General features: G+C 57.6%; 1 protein-coding gene across 1 annotated transcript in view; it reads left to right on the plus strand.

Annotated features, from left to right (window-relative positions):
* Window positions 1-12,687, plus strand: part of STK10 (serine/threonine kinase 10) — a 43,016-nt gene that overhangs the window by 21,167 nt on the left and 9,162 nt on the right. Inside the window, exons 3-10 of the mRNA XM_040078156.2 lie at window positions 1,549-1,597; window positions 3,768-3,917; window positions 5,137-5,209; window positions 5,816-6,010; window positions 7,001-7,082; window positions 8,571-8,705; window positions 9,437-9,985; window positions 11,136-11,266. Coding sequence (XP_039934090.1) covers window positions 1,549-1,597; window positions 3,768-3,917; window positions 5,137-5,209; window positions 5,816-6,010; window positions 7,001-7,082; window positions 8,571-8,705; window positions 9,437-9,985; window positions 11,136-11,266 — 1,364 coding nt within the window. The remainder of the gene's footprint in view (window positions 1-1,548; window positions 1,598-3,767; window positions 3,918-5,136; window positions 5,210-5,815; window positions 6,011-7,000; window positions 7,083-8,570; window positions 8,706-9,436; window positions 9,986-11,135; window positions 11,267-12,687) is intronic.

The raw sequence follows: 12,687 nt of genomic DNA on the forward strand, positions 1-12,687 counted from the left end.
CACAAAAATAATGGCTTGGAACGGCACTCGTGGAGCGGTTTGGGGTGGCACTGGGGCACAGGGCAGTTCTTTGCCTGGGGGGAATGTGGCAGGAGACAATTCCTGCCCTTCCATTGGCTCAGGGAGCTGCTGACGCTCTGGTTCAAGGCATCAAACAACAACAAAAAGTGTTGTTTTGCTCCATTGATGCTCTGCTGGCCCCGTCCCTCCCGCCAGAATCCCACCTGGAGCTGTGCCAGGCAGGCATTGCCTCTCCTGGGTTGGGAACCGTGGAATCGTCTTCCCAATTGCTTCTCTCCACCTGCCCCTTCCAAATGCTGCCCCTGCCCGTGTTTGTCCCCTCTGTCCCCTCTCTGAGCCCTCCTCTGACCTGGGCCGATTCCCACGGAGCAATTCCAGCTCTGCTGCCCCCAGGTCCCGCTCCTGCCCCCCTGTTCTCCAGAACAGAGCAGCCTCTCCCTCCAGGCGGGAGCCGCGTTCCCCTCGCCCCAGCAGAGGAGCTGGAGGGTGCGATGTGGCTTTCCTGGAGCTGCAGGGTCAAACCACGAGAAACAGGGGGCTCGGACCTTCTCCCCTCGGCTGCTGGGCCAGCGCTTGGAGCTGCTCTGAGCGACGTGAGCAGCTCTCGATGGCTTTGGAGGGCTGAGCTGGTAAACACGGCTCGGGAGCTGTCCCCGGAGTCACCTCCGGCATTTCCCCACTCCGGAATGCTGCCCCGCGTCACCTCCTGGGCAAGGAGAAGAGCTTTCTGGAGAGGTGAAGCATCTCTTGTAATCCCCGGCTGCCTGAAGTTGTAATCAGTTTATCCGAGCGGCCCCGGAGGGGAGCGGGCAGCTGGGGCCGGCACGGGGAGCGGAGGCAGGCTGAGCCCGCGCAGAGGCGAGGGGAGAGGATCCGCGTCCCCGCGGTGCTGGGGACACCCGGGAGGGATGGCGAGCTGATGTGTGGGGCCGGCAGGGCTCTGCAAACCCCTGGAGAAAAAGGGCAAACCCCGGGGGATGTGCTCACCCTCTCTTTATTGGCGCAGCTCCCCCTCAAACTGCTCAGAGCAAGGGAGCAACGAACTACGGAGCAATGTGGGGAAATGGAAATGGTTTAAAAAATGAAAAAAAAAAGAAAAAAAAAGAAAAGAAAAGAAAAAAAACCTTACCCTAAAGACACGAGAGCCCTCCCCATGCCTCATTTGGCAGGGAAAGCCCTGCCTGGTGTGTGCGGCCACGTCAGCTCGCAGCTATGACAGCGATCCCATCCTGCTGCCAGGGCTGCTCCCAGAGGACGGAGACTCCAAATCCCGCAGCCGCTGCCGGGGTGGGAGTCAGAGGGGCTGCTGGGGGTGGCACAGCCTCGGCAGGGTCCCCGGCAGCTGGCAGAGAGCGGGGTCTGACCCCGGGGCTCGGAGACGCTTGCAGCGCCCAAGGGACGAGTCCCGCGGAGCTCCCCCGGCCCGGGTGGGAATTGCCTCGCCGGGAATCGAACGCAGCTTTTCTCTCCCCTCTCCTTTGCCCGGTGAGACACGGCCTGGCTTTCATTCTCCCTTTGTTCCCGCAGATCATGATCGAGTTCTGCCCCGGCGGGGCCGTGGATGCCGCGATGCTGGGTGAGTGCAGCCGTGCGCCGATGCCCGCTGGGCACTGCCAGCCCCCGGGAGCAGCCCTCGGACACACGGGTGCCAGAAACTGCCCGGAGTTTGCCCATTTCCATCCCCCGAGCAGAAGGTGTGACAGCCCTGGGGGAGTTTTTGGGCTGCTTTAATGTCCTTCTGTGATTTGAACGCCGCCGGGATCAGCGGATCGCGAGGCGTGGGGAGAAGGGAGAGCCTGGCTGCAGGGGGAAGCTGAATTTAAACATTTATCTGCTGGGGGCACCGCCTGCCTGGGATCCGCGCTCCCACCGCTCCCAGCAGGGCCGGGATGTTGGAGCTGGGTGCCTGCCAGGATGAATCTCCCCAGATCTTTCCTCTGACTTCTCCGTACGTTATCAATCACTTGTGTGAGGCAGCAGAGCTCTGACAAACTGCAGTTCGCAGCAATCCCAGCAATTTCCCCTTTTTAAACTCCTCCCTCCCGCGCAGAGAGAGCTGCTGGGAGCGGGGAAGGGTGGCTGTACCCCAAAAGAGCCCTGGCTGGTGCCGCAGCCCCTCTGGGGGTGACCCTGGGGGTGACATCCCCTCTGCACAGCAGATGTGACATCGCCTTGCCCGCAGCCCTGGGACAGAGCCACATCTCCCTGGGGGTCACTCCTCGTCAGCCCCTTCATCTCTGCAAAGCCCTCGCTTTCTTTTTATTTCCAGGAACCGAATTTATCATCTCTAACTCAGCCCTTAAAGCTCGTCCCTCCTTTAGGGAACTTCTCTAAAGCCGCCCCAAAGCACGGCGTGGAAAAACGCCTTTCCTGAAGTGCTGGAGGGAATGATGCCTCCCCCGAGAAAACCTGGACAGGGAGGGGTTTTACCCATCTCTTGGGATGCAAAAATGCCCCTGAGCATTCCTGGCTCCTCTCTGGAGGACCTGGCAGGGGCTGCACAGAAAACCATGAGAGAGTGGCCTGGCTGCAGCTCTGTGAGCCCTGAGGGAGGCTGAGGAGGAGCTGGAGCTCGGGAATGCTCCCAAAATTCAGAATCACTAAATCCCAGAATTCCAGAAATGCTGAATGCTGCCCGTCCCACCTCCCCATCCCCACCGGCAGCTGGGGCTTGCCCTTCAAAATCTTGTGTACAAAACCTTTTGCCAGATGCTCCAGGGAGAGTGAAAATCACCAGCTTTCCCCAGAGCAGGGGAGATATTGGTGAGGAAAGGAGGAGCAAAGAGCCTGAGCCAGCACCCCCGGGCTGTGCCTGAGATCCTTGCTCTGAACAAACATCTGTCCCAGCTGCTGGGGTCGCTCCATCAGCCCCATCTGGCGCTGTCTGAGCCCTGCTCTGCTCTGCTGGAGGAGGGATCTGCGCTGCCGAGGGAGGGAGGACAGCTCAGGAGACGCTGTCCATCTGGAGGGGTGATGCTCTGGGGCTTGGAGGGGCTCAGCAGGGAGGCGACGCCAGTGCCCGCCTGTCCCCGCGAGCCACAGAGCCACAAAACATCCTGAGCTGGGGGGGACGCACAAAATCCAGCTCCTGACCCTGCACGGGACAGCTTCAAGAATCCCATCACGTTTCTGGGAGTGTCCAAGCGCTGCTGGAACTCTGGGGCTGGTGCCAAAGCCCCCATCCCTACCCAAAATGCAGCTCAGAGCAGTGGGTAGGGATAACCCTGCCGAGCATTTAAATCTGGCTCCTTTGGGGAGTGCTGTGTCCCTCGTGATGTTAGGGTGCTCCGCTGCATCCCCCCAGCAGGGAGAATTCCCTAATTCCTGAGGAATGAGGGCTGCTGATGCCCATGCCTGGGTCTGACCCTGCTGTCCTGCAGCCCGATTCAGCTCCCTCCTCCCACAGCAGTGACACCCAGCTCTGTTCTCCCAAATTGTCAGGGAATTTGCAGTTCAGACCCCATCCCAAGCACTTCTGGCTCCCCCTCCTCGTCCCCCTCATCCACAGCTCCAGGGCCTCAGCCGAGCATCCCAGGAGGGAGCTATGAGCCAGCAGCTCCAAGAGGTGGAAATTCTGCTGCAAGTGCTGGCTTAGGGACTAAATCCCCTTAAAGAGCTGATTTCCATCGTCTCCCGCTGCTCTGACGCGGGGACAGTGCCTTTGCCACGCTCTGCTGGGTAACCTGGGCCTTCCTGCTGCTCAGGTGAGCATCCCTTTATCCCTGTCCCATTTCCCATCCCCGCAGAGCTGGACAGGGGCCTGACTGAGCCTCAGATCCAGGTGATTTGCCGCCAGATGTTGGAGGCTCTCCACTACCTGCACAGCAAAAGGATCATCCACAGGGACCTGAAGGCTGGGAACGTGCTCCTCACTCAGGACGGGGACATCAAGCTCGGTGAGTCCCCGGCACCGAGGACAGCTGGAGCGTAGGGTTTGGCTGTGGTGGGATTGAGGGATGCTCCTCTGCTGCCCGAGAGGAGCAGCAGGACGAGGAGGGGAAGGTTTTGCTCCACGGGAAGGCGAATGGAGCCGCGCTCGGGCCCCCGACGGATTTTTCTCCCCTGAGTTTGTTTAATCCCTCCTCTGAACCCGATTTCTGTTCCTCTTGGCCTGCTGAGCATCCTGTGTGGGGTGCCAGTTGGCAGGGCCGGGAGCTGGAGGAATTCCTCTCATCTGCACGGCAGGTTTGGTGGTGACAGGGGGAGGGCTGCCAAAGCGTTCCTCCGCCAGCTCGCTCGGCTTTGGAGTCAAACTGGCACCAAAAGCGCCTGCTGGGGGAGGAGAGGGCGCAGGGATCTGCAGGAGCTGGTCAGGGGGTGAGCCCCAGGCAGGGACACCCCGAGCTCGGACAGCTCCTGCAGCTGCCACCAGGGCTGTCCTGGAGAGCAAACACACCTGGCGTGGGCTCGGTGCCCTCTGCAGCTCTGAGCGATTTAATCTGGGTTGGCTTCAGCTCAGAAGGGAATCAGGGAGAGGCACCTTGCAGTGGCTGGAGGGGAGAGAAGGAAAGGAGCAGCACTTGGGTTTTTCTGCTTCAAAATCAGGCTTTTTGCTAGGAAATCAGTCCTGAAATCTGCCACGGAGGAATGTAACAGCACTTTGGGTTTTTCTGCTCTAAAATCAGGCTTTTTGCTAGGAAATCAGTCCTGAAATCTGCCATGGAGGAATGTAACAGCACTTTGGGTTTTTCTGCTCTAAAATCAGGTTTTTTGCTAGGAAATCAGTCCTGAAATCTGCCACGGAGGAATGTAACAGCACTTTGGGTTTTTCTGCTGTAAAATCAGGTTTTTTGCAAGGAAATCAGTCCTGAAATCTGCCACGGAGCTGCTTTTGTTTGCAGAAAAGAGCTCCATTTCCTCCTAGACGTGTAAGGTTTGGCTGGAGGGGGTTGCTGTGCGTGTTTTATAGAACATGGGGGAGGAAAATCCCGGGGGTCACCTACCCCAAACCAAGTTCAATTCCCGATGCTCGGCTCCGAGGACGCGGCCCGTGGTGTCACGTTCTTGCCTCCAGTGTGCGTCGTTTGCTTTCCAGTCTGTGCCCCAGCCAAGTGTGCTAGCTCAGAAAGGGTTTTTCAGTTTTCCTCCGGCCTCTAACGTTACTGCTCTTTGCAGCCGACTTTGGAGTGTCTGCCAAGAACGTGAAAACCTTGCAGAAGCGAGATTCCTTCATCGGGACCCCTTACTGGTGAGTCCCTGCTTGCTGAGAAATCCTGTGCTCACGGAGGGCATCGCTCCCGAAAATCAGGTTTGCTCTGGAGCTGGGTCTGACGGCTTTGGGGTGTGCTGGACCACGGTGGGTGGATTTTATCGAGGGTTCTTGGCCGTTTTCTGCCCGTTCAAGGGTTCTCCTTGCCTGACCAGGGCTGTGAGCAGCCTCAGTGGTGTGGGAGCTCGCTGCAGAGGGGTCACAGTGCTCCAGGCTCGGAGCGAGGGACACACACCAGTGCTCTCCCTGCTCCCCCAACCCCGGGGCTGGGATGGGCTTTGAAGCCACTCCAAGCACATGGGAACGAGTCCCTGCCCCGGGAGCACAACCTCTAAATCACCCGACTTGCTGAAGGAGGGGATTAATTGATGCTCTGCAGCAACATCCGCGCCAGATGTCAACGGCCCGGGGGTTCGCGGGGGGCTGGCTCTGCCGAGCGGGGAGGGGGCTGCACCCCGTGGAAAAGATGCTGCTGCTACCGAAACCCGGAGCTGGGGGAGGCCAGGCTGCATTTCCTGCAGCGCCGTGGGTTATTTGAAAGGTTTAATCGCTGCTGCAGCGGCGTCACCGCTCTGCCCTCGGCAGGATGGCCCCGGAGGTGGTGATGTGCGAGACCATGAAGGACACTCCCTACGACTACAAGGCCGACATCTGGTCCCTGGGGATCACCCTGATCGAGATGGCCCAGATCGAGCCGCCCCACCATGAGCTCAACCCCATGAGGGTCCTGCTGAAGATCGCCAAGTCCGAGCCGCCCACGCTCAGCTGCCCTTCCAAATGGTGAGGGGCAGCGCAGGGAGCTCACACACGCAGGAAAAGCCGGTCCTTTCGAGCAGTTCTCTTTAACTGGAGCAGGGCTTCAGCTGTGTCCCGGGTCCAGCTCTGTGCAAGGGGCTGGGGCTCTGCTGATTGCTCACACTGGCCAGGCAGCACGGGGAGAGCTGCTCCTCACCCACAGACCCCCCAAAACCAGGGGTCACCCCTTGGCTGTCCTCAAAACAACCCGTGTGCATGAAAGGCAGATTTTTCTCGAAAGCTGGAGATGGCCGAGAGCCCCAGAACTGCTTTCCCCGAAGTCTGGAAAGCCACTTCTGCACGTAAAAGAAAGCCAGCCGGTTACATTTTCATTTATTTAGTTCTCTGCCGGTTTGTTTCGTTATCTTACAAATCATAACGTTAATTTATGAATCATAAAAGCTGCTGCAGGTCAGCCAGCAGCACACTGCTGGCAGAGCCCTGGAGCGGCAGCGCTGTCACGGCAGTCGCAGTCATTGTCACCGGCGGGGTGGGAACGCTGCCTCCGGAGATGCTCAGGAGCCAGAAGTGACATCAGGGCCCCGCTCTGCGGCTCAGAGCCGCGCTTTGCAGGCGGAGGGTGCCCTCCGATGGGGCTCCTGCTCCTTCACAGCCACCCTTTCCCACCGGGGCTCTGGGGACGGCTCCTGGTCCCCAAGCAGCTCCTGCGGCGGGGGACAGCTGCTGTGTCCTGCCCTGCCTCTGCCTTGGCCCTGGGGCTGCATCCCCACCGCTGCTGCCAGCACGGAGAAAGGCAAAACCCGGTCCCTGACCTGGCCCTGTCGCTGCTCCTCGTACGAATAATCAGAATTACTGAGCACAGGGAGCAAAATGCTGGTTGTGGCCGGTTGCAAGCTGGGACCGAACCTGCTGAGGGATCAAGCTGGGACCGAACCTGGTGAGGGATCAAGCTGGTCCCTCTGCTGTTTGAGGCTTTTCCTCTGCTGAATTTCTCATCCCCAGCTGTGTTTGCAGGTCCCTGGAGTTCAGAGATTTCCTGAAGAAGGCGCTGGACAAGAACCCGGAGACTCGGCCAAGCGCTGCCCAGCTGCTGGAGGTGGGGACCAGACCGGTGACCCCAGGATGGTTTCAGATTATTTCTGTCTTGTTTAGAAAATTCACAGCGCTTTTCAGCCACTGGAATGCTCCAAAAAGGATCAGCAATGTTTTTTTTTCCCCTTTGGGGCAACCTGCGGACCCCATCTGGCAGAGGAGCAGCTCCTGCTGCCTGAAAACGCCCATGTGGCAGCCAGCTTGGGCTGTACCTGCTTAGCCCTGATCGAAATTCAATTCCTTTCCTCATGTCCCCTCCCAAAATCACAGCAAAAACCTGGAAGCTGCTGCTCCCTGCTGCTGCAGCTCCCTCTCTGTGTGCTGGTGCAGAGCCCAGGGGCTCCCCAGCCTTTTGCTGCAGCTCAGCACCAACAGCGCGCCGTGAGCCCTGAGTGATTCCAGCCCCGTTCCAATTAAACCTTCCCCCAGGCTCTGCTCGCTCCCAGACTGCTCCTGCCCTGCTCCCGGTGACATCCTGTGGGCAGATGTCCCCTTGTTTAAATGCTGCTCCTGCTTTTTGGGGTTTTTTTGGGGATGGGCTGCTGCCACAAAGCAATTTTGGGGAGCATCCGTGTGCAGAGCATGCCCTGAACATCAGCCCCGTGATTTCCTCCCGTGAAATCCCAGTGGCACTGGAAAGAGCCACACCCTCAGGCCTTTGAAAGCCAGAAGCTCGAGTCCTTGAGCTCACAAGGTGTGGGTTGTTTTGTCCTTGAGTTCACGACATGTGGTTTTGTCCTTGAGCTCACAAAGTGTGTTTTTTTTGTCCTTGAGCTCACAAGGTGTGGGTTTTTTATCCTCGAACTCACAAGGTGTGGGTTTTTTATCCTCTAACTCACAAGGTGTGGGTTTTTTGTCCTTGCTCACAAAGTGTGCTTTTTCTGTCCTTGAGCTCACGAGGTGTGTTTTTTTAGTCCTTGAGCTCATAAGGTGTTGTTGTTGTCCTTGAGCTCACGAGGTGTGGTATTTTTCATCCTCGAGCTCACGAGGTGTGGTATTTTTCGTCCTCGAGCTCACAAGGTGTGGATTTTTTCGTCCTTGAGCTCACAAAATGTGGTATTTTTTGTCCTTGAGCTCGCAAGGTGTGGTTTTTTGTCCTTGAGCTCACAAAGTGTGGTACTTTTTGTCCTTGAGCTCACAAGGTGTGGGGTTTTTATCCTTGAGCTCACAAAGTGTGGGGGTTTTTTGTCATTGGGCTCACAAAGTGTGCTTTTTTTGTCCTTGAGCTCACGAGGTGTGGGGTTTTTTGTCCTCGAGCTCACGAGGTGTGGTTTTTTATCCTTGAGCTCACAAGGTGCGGGGTTTTTTCATCCTTGAGCTCAAAAGGTGTTGTTTTTGTCCTTGAGCTCATGAGGTGTGGTAGTTTTTGTCCTTGTGTTCACAAAGTGTGCTTTTTTTGTCCTTGAGCTCACGAGGTGTGGGGTTTTTTGTCCTCGAGCTCACGAGGCGTGGTTTTTGGCCCCCTGACGTTCTGGCTGTGCTCGGTTTGCAGCATCCCTTCGTCAGCAAGGTCACCAGCAACAGGGCCCTGCGGGAGCTGGTGGCCGAGGCCAAGGCTGAGGTGATGGAGGAGATCGAGGAGAGTCGGGATGAAGCAGAGGAGGACGATTCCTCGGAGTCTGCCTCGGTGAGCAGCTTCACCACCCTGGCTGTGCTGGGGGGAAGAACCTGGCAACTTTTCCAGCCTCCAGAAACTCTCGTGGGCCACGTCGAATGGAGGGGAAGGGGTTGCTTGGCCAAGGAGGGGCTGGATTTTGGTGGCTGCCAAGGGCATGGAGGAACAATGGTGCGGGGGGGTGCCCAGTGCCCACTCACAGGAGAGGCTCATGGTTAAGAAACAAAAGGAAATGGGCAAAAAAAAAGGGAAATAAGCCCTGATGCAGGCTGGAGAAGGTGGAGTGGGAGCAAAGCCAGCAGCATGTGGAGGGAGCACCAGCCCCTGGAGGGAGCTGGGCAGATCTGCCCCTGGGCCTGGCTCTTTGCAGGAGACATCTCAGAGCTGCCTGGGGACGTGTCTCGACCTCCCTGCTCTGTCACACAGGGAAGTGGTTCATCCACAGTGGAGTTAGCCATGGGAAAAGGAGTTTGGTGTGCAAAGCCCTCATCTGCCTCTGGAGGACGTGCAGGCTCTGGGGTTTTCCCGTTGTTCCCCTTTCCTCCACCCAGGATTCATGGTCCTTGGGGCCACAACTCCGGGGAAGGATGGAAGCATGCCAGGGCAGATGCCCTAAAAGGGAAATTTCCTCCCCATAAATCTCGAGTTCAGGGTGCCTCTGCTCTGAGGAGCGGCCTGCAGCCCTTGCAGCTGTGCTGAGCGGTGGTGCCAAACCCAACACCTGCCCTCCCCTGCCTTTGCAGCCCCCCGGGAAGCACAAGCGGGACCCCTCCGAGGCGAGCCAGCTGAGCTCGGACGGGGAGAAACCTCCGGACTCCTCCTTGCCCAAAGCCGCCAACGGCTCCGTGGGCACTGGCAAGGACACCGCAGAGGGCCAGGGCATCAAAGGCTCGGATAAAGGGATGAGCAGTGACGGTGACCAGCTGGACAGCACGCACCCCACAAAACCCAGCTCGGCCTCCCAGGACAAGCCGGACATCATCCTGCAGCCGGGACATTTGGGAAACCCAGCGGAGGGGAACAGGGAGCCCAGGCTGGGCAGGGAGGAGAGGAGGAGCCTTGGGGAGAGGAAGAGCATGGTGGAGCGACCAGAGAGTGTTCTCCTGGAGAACTTGGGCGAGGAGAAGCTGGCCAATGGAAGCCTGGTGGAGCCCCTGGGGCCGTTCCCCGGCAGCCGCTCCAAAGGGGACTCGGATTCCGGCAGCACTTCGGCCTCCGAGAGCATGGACCTCACCATCTCCTTGTCTGCTGACCTGTCCCTCAACAGGGAGAGTGGCTCCATCTCCCTCAAGGTGAGAGCGGTGCCCAGAGGCTGCTGGAGAACGTGGAGGAGGGAGGAACCCTTCCCTAGGGAAAGCTTTCCAGGGATGGTTTGCCATGTTGCCTGTCCCAGCTGGGCTGAGCTGTGCCAGGGGAACGTGGCATGTCCTCAGGTGAAGGAGAAGCTCTTGGTGGAGCTGCTGAAGGTTCCTGTGTCCTCCTCTGTGCCAGGCCACTGAAATCTGGGGGAACTCTGTTGTCTTGTGTCAATTTTGTGTGAAGCGACCATGCCACGAGCCTGGCTTGTCCTTGCTCAAGTGTGAAAACCCAAATGGGACTTCCTAAATTTTATCCATTGTTTGTCCCACTGCTGCTCTTCCCTAGGACACCCGATCCCAGGAAAAAGCTCATCTGGGCTTGTGGCTCTCAGTTTGCCCCACATCTGGCCTGGTTTGTGTCAGCACTGACTGCACAAAGACCTCCCAGGCTTCTTGGCTTTTGCTAAAGCTTCCTGGAGGCTGGGAATGCTTGACCTGGAGCTGCCTAGGTCAGCAGGGCTTAGAGGAAGAGGCAAAATAACTGGAATGGTATTTGCTGAGCTCCAGGAGAAGAAATGAGGGGGCAGAGGGATGTGTTGCACAAGATCTTTCTCACGCCGCCTGCGTGAGTGAGAACTTCCCGGCACAGAAACGTGCCCAAAAACCTTTCTTGGCCAAAATTTTCTCCACCTCCTGCTGGGTGCTGGAGAGCCAACATCCCCCAGAGGAGCCCGCAATCCCTAATGATTGGAAATGTGATGCTCTTGCACGGGAATTTCCCCCTCCTCACGACCTTTCCCAGGACACCCGGGCTCCTTGAGGAGGAGGAATGCAATGCCACGCGTAGATTTGCTCTCTGAGTTGCTCCTTTAGAAGGGGAAAGGAGTTTTTTGGTTTTTCAGGGGGCAAACCATGGTGAGGAAGAGTCTTTGGGAGCTGGGTCGGGTTTCTTCAGGGTGGAAGTCGTGCTGCTCCGTGGTTTGGTAGCCAGGCTGGATCTCCAAATCCACCGATGGTTTGTGGTCCATGGGGATTCCTTGTGCATGTTCTCCGTGGACCGCAGCACTAAAATCGCTCTGAGGGCTCCAGCGCAGCCCTGGGGAGGTGCTTGACGGGCCCCTCCTCTCCCCCCTGCCCACCCCAGGACTCCAGGATGCACAAGAAGACCCTGAAGCGCACCCGCAAGTTCGTGGTGGACGGGGTGGAGGTGAGCGTCACCACCTCCAAGATCATCAGCGAGGACGAGAAGAAGGATGAGGAGATGAGGTTTCTCAGGCAAGTGGGGCACTGGGCTGGAGGGAGGGCAGGGTTTTCCTCTCGGTGAGCTATTCCAGGGCCACCTAAAGCCCTCTTCTTGTCTGTCTTGGTCCCACTCGGACAGGGGAAGGAGGGGTTCAGCTCAAGGCACAGCAAGACTGTGACAAGGGGAGCTTTGCTGTGTCTGGCTGTCCTCTGGGGATGGATGAACGTGTCCCCAGGGCTGCAGTTGCCTGGCTCAGCGGAAATTAGCTCAGAAATCTCGAGATGTTCCTCTCCCTTTTGTTCTCGAATCTCCTCAGACTTCATTAACAGAAAGGCCAAGGGAGTTGTAAACTCCTGGAGCATTATTTAATATTCATGGGTGGATCCTCCCCCCTTGGTGACTCCTTTGCAGATCTTACAGCTTTCAAACCTCCCTGACTTATTCTCAGACAGAGGAGCTGCTGCTGTTTCTAGCCCTGAAATTAAAAGGCCCTTAAAATAATTAAAATACAAATTGTTTCATTTGATGCCCGATTCCGGGCTCCCTCGTGCTGCTCTCGGGGACTCCCTGAGAGGATAATTTGTCCAAAACACTTTGTGTCCCTGTGGCTGCCTTCTTCCTCAGCCCCAATATCAGATTTATGTAAAAGCTCATTAGCAGAGCTCATTTGCTGCTGAGCTGGATGAGGGGAGGGATGCAATATCACAGATATTTGGGCAAACTGCACTTTTTGCCACCCTGGTGTGAATAAGAATGGATACAGAACTTAGAGGCCAGGCTGGAGCAGCCCAGCTTGGGATCTGAGGACCACAGAGCACTGACCCAGCTGGCACAATGGGCATTTGGGCTGCTGGGGACACCAGCGCCTGCAGAATCACCTCAGGAGCCTTGCCAGGGCTTGTTCGAGAAGCTGTGAATGCCAGCCGGCCTTACCTGTGGGAAGCTGATGGTTTTCCAGCAGTTCCCACAACGTCCCTGCGGTGTCCCACAGCGCCTGGAGCACGCCAGGCAGCCGGGATCTCCGTTCTGCCCGTGCCCAACGCCAGGGCAGGGTGCTGCGGGAGGCAGGTGCAGCTTCCCCTGCCTGCTGAGATGCTCTGCTTGTGGGTGTGGGTGTGGACGTGGACGTGGATGTGGATGTGGGTGTGGACGTGGATGTGGATGTGGATGTGGACATGGATGTGGATGTGGATGTGGACATGGATGTGGATGTGGACGTGGATGTGGACGTGGATGTGGACATGGATGTGGATGTGGATGTGGACATGGATGTGGATGTGGACGTGGATGTGGACGTGGATGTGGATGTGGATGTGGACATGGATGTGGATGTGGACGTGGATGTGGATGTGGATGTGGACATGGACGTGGGTGTGGATGTGGACGTGGATGTGGATGTGGATGTGGATGTGGACGTGGATGTGGATGTGGACGTGGATGTGGATGTGGATGT

This window comes from Hirundo rustica, chromosome 14 (genome assembly GCF_015227805.2).
Source record: "Hirundo rustica isolate bHirRus1 chromosome 14, bHirRus1.pri.v3, whole genome shotgun sequence".
Classification (NCBI taxonomy): domain Eukaryota; kingdom Metazoa; phylum Chordata; class Aves; order Passeriformes; family Hirundinidae; genus Hirundo; species Hirundo rustica.